Consider the following 2,455-nt stretch of genomic DNA (forward strand, 5'->3'; position numbering starts at 1 on the left):
AACGAAACAAACAACTCTGGCAAACTCTGCAGGCTTTGATCATTTATATTTGAAATGATGAAGTAATTAACTCATGCCAATTAAATAATAGATTCAGTAATAATATTATAAACAAATGTGAAAACATTTTTATTATTCATAATATCACTTTACAAACTTTATATACTTAACATATACTATACTTAACATACTTTTGTTTTTTAAGATGAAATGCAAGAAGTACACATACATACAGAGTCTTTATAATTTTTTAAATCTACTAAAATTTGAGTTGTAATATCAATAGTATCACATGAACATTGCTGAATTATACATTTTTTTAAATTAAATTATTCAATAATTTGACGATAATAATTTGATTATTAACATTATTGAATAAATCACTTTTGCAGCTTATCAATAATTAATACTTGCTTTTCAAGCAATTAATAATTTTGTATATAACATTTTTATTGTTCGTTACACGGACCTTGCCGTTTTCATCACGGCCTAATAAACGTGATAACCCGTCATATCCTTCTTGTTTATAATTATCAATAATCATATCTACACTAATATCACATGCGATCATTTTTTTTCTCATTTGTACTGATGTACAGGTTTTCAGTTCGTCGTATAATTTCATATTGGATTGACACTTATCAGTCAAAGCAATTTTATCTTTCGCAGCAGACCATTGTATAGCACGATTTTTTATTTCATCGTTAGTAATTTTCAACTTGGTTAAAATTTCGTTTAATATTGCTATATCATCTAAAGCATCATGAGCTGCATAACCTTCTATCTTCAAACGTGCAGCAATATTTTGTAGTTTGTTATGCCCAGCACCTTTTATATTTGACATACCACGTACGATAGGTAATGTATCTGAAAATCCGAAAACAATACTTTGAAAATACTTGGTCAAGAAAGTTTTATCAACACCCTTTATCAATCTGGGGCAATCAAAAGCACAGTTATGAGCTGTCAAAACGCACTTTTTTTTAAATGCAAATAAAAATTGATATAGCCCTATCAATGCCTCTTGTAGAGTGACTGCAACAACCTTTTTTCCATGGGCTCTCATGCATCCATCAATAAATGTTAAGCCATGTACCTCGCTAGATTTATCAGAAATTTTTTTAGTAGGTTTAATGTAAGTACTAAAATCATATTTTTCATGTTTTGCAGCAATTTGTAATATATCACAGTCGCCAGATAAACTTCCCGTCTCTAAATCGAATAATACAACAATGACTTCTGAGGATTCCTTTATAGAAGCTACTTTAATCCTCGCTGTTATATTATCCACCAAAAAAGCTTTGGATTTATAAGTAGTATCCTCCGTCAATTCAACTTTATGCCTAAGTTCCGACTTTTGCTGTTTTAATAATAAACGTCGCCGCTTGAAAGTAGTAGTATTAGCTTTAGTATATCTTTTTTTATGATATGTATCTACATTTGCATAGTATTTCCTCAGTTTTTTCGTTGGAGATGAATTACAATTATGCAATAATTGTATTAAAAACTGTTCACCTTCATTTTTCTTCAAGACAGCCAAGCCAACTCGAGTATTATATGATATCGAAGTACCATATAAGTGTGCTTTGGGAGCTTTACTTGCGATCATGGCATTAAAACTCTCATTAGTATTGCTTGATACTCCTGCAGCGAAGCTACTAGCTTTATTGGCCATCACGTCGAAAATATCTACAAGATAATCAAATAAATAGGGATCTTGAAACCCTTCTCCAATAGCTGAATGCTTATATGCTTCGGGATCTTCAGAATAGCGACACCAATCTCCGCACTGTCGATGTATATTGAAAGAATGGTATGGGATATTCCTAATCGCATCAGCCAATTTGCCAATGTCGCCTTTATTCTGCGCTACGGCATAGTTGAAGCACTTACTGAGATATTTGATGCTGTTGGAATTCAATTCCTTAAATTTTTTAATATTTTTATATAACTGCGAAGTTAATGTGTTAGCAGTGTGGTTGGTATCATCTCGCTTGACTATTTCATAATCTACAGCATTACGAGCTGACTGGATGGCACAAGAATCACAATCTCCTATGAAAATTCCAAGCTGTATTTTAGTCTTCGACAAAATTTGATTACTTTCACCGACTAGCATAGCAGCTGCTCTTGGCTCCATTGCCTTTGCGCTTCCTACAAAATTCTTTTTGCAAGCATGATCATTTTTGTCATGTCCGATATCACATAACCGGCATTTCCTGTTCAAGATTACTTGTGATATTATTTTTTCTGAAAAAAAGCCTATTATGCCTGCTGTGCCAGATAAACTGTCATAGCTTCTTTCTGAACCTTTAGTAGGCCACCCCATATCGAAGGATCCTGTTACTCGAACAATATTATTCGCGGGAATATTTTTATTCTTTTTGTCATGAACCGATGAGTCAGGAAATAAAAAATCATCTTGCAAATTTTCAGGCCTGAAAATGTCGGAGAA

General features: G+C 32.5%; 1 protein-coding gene across 1 annotated transcript; it reads right to left on the minus strand.

The window, feature by feature from the left end:
• Positions 1 to 403: 403 nt before the first annotated feature.
• Positions 404 to 2,140, minus strand: LOC131672280 (uncharacterized). Its single transcript, XM_058949412.1, has one exon. It carries the CDS (start codon positions 2,138 to 2,140, stop codon positions 404 to 406), a length of 1,737 nt encoding a protein of 578 aa, XP_058805395.1.
• Positions 2,141 to 2,455: the final 315 nt, after the last annotated feature.

This window comes from Phymastichus coffea, unplaced genomic scaffold, assembly GCF_024137745.1.
Source record: "Phymastichus coffea isolate CEN01 unplaced genomic scaffold, Cenicafe_Pcof_1.1 PCOF00011, whole genome shotgun sequence".
Taxonomy (NCBI): domain Eukaryota; kingdom Metazoa; phylum Arthropoda; class Insecta; order Hymenoptera; family Eulophidae; genus Phymastichus; species Phymastichus coffea.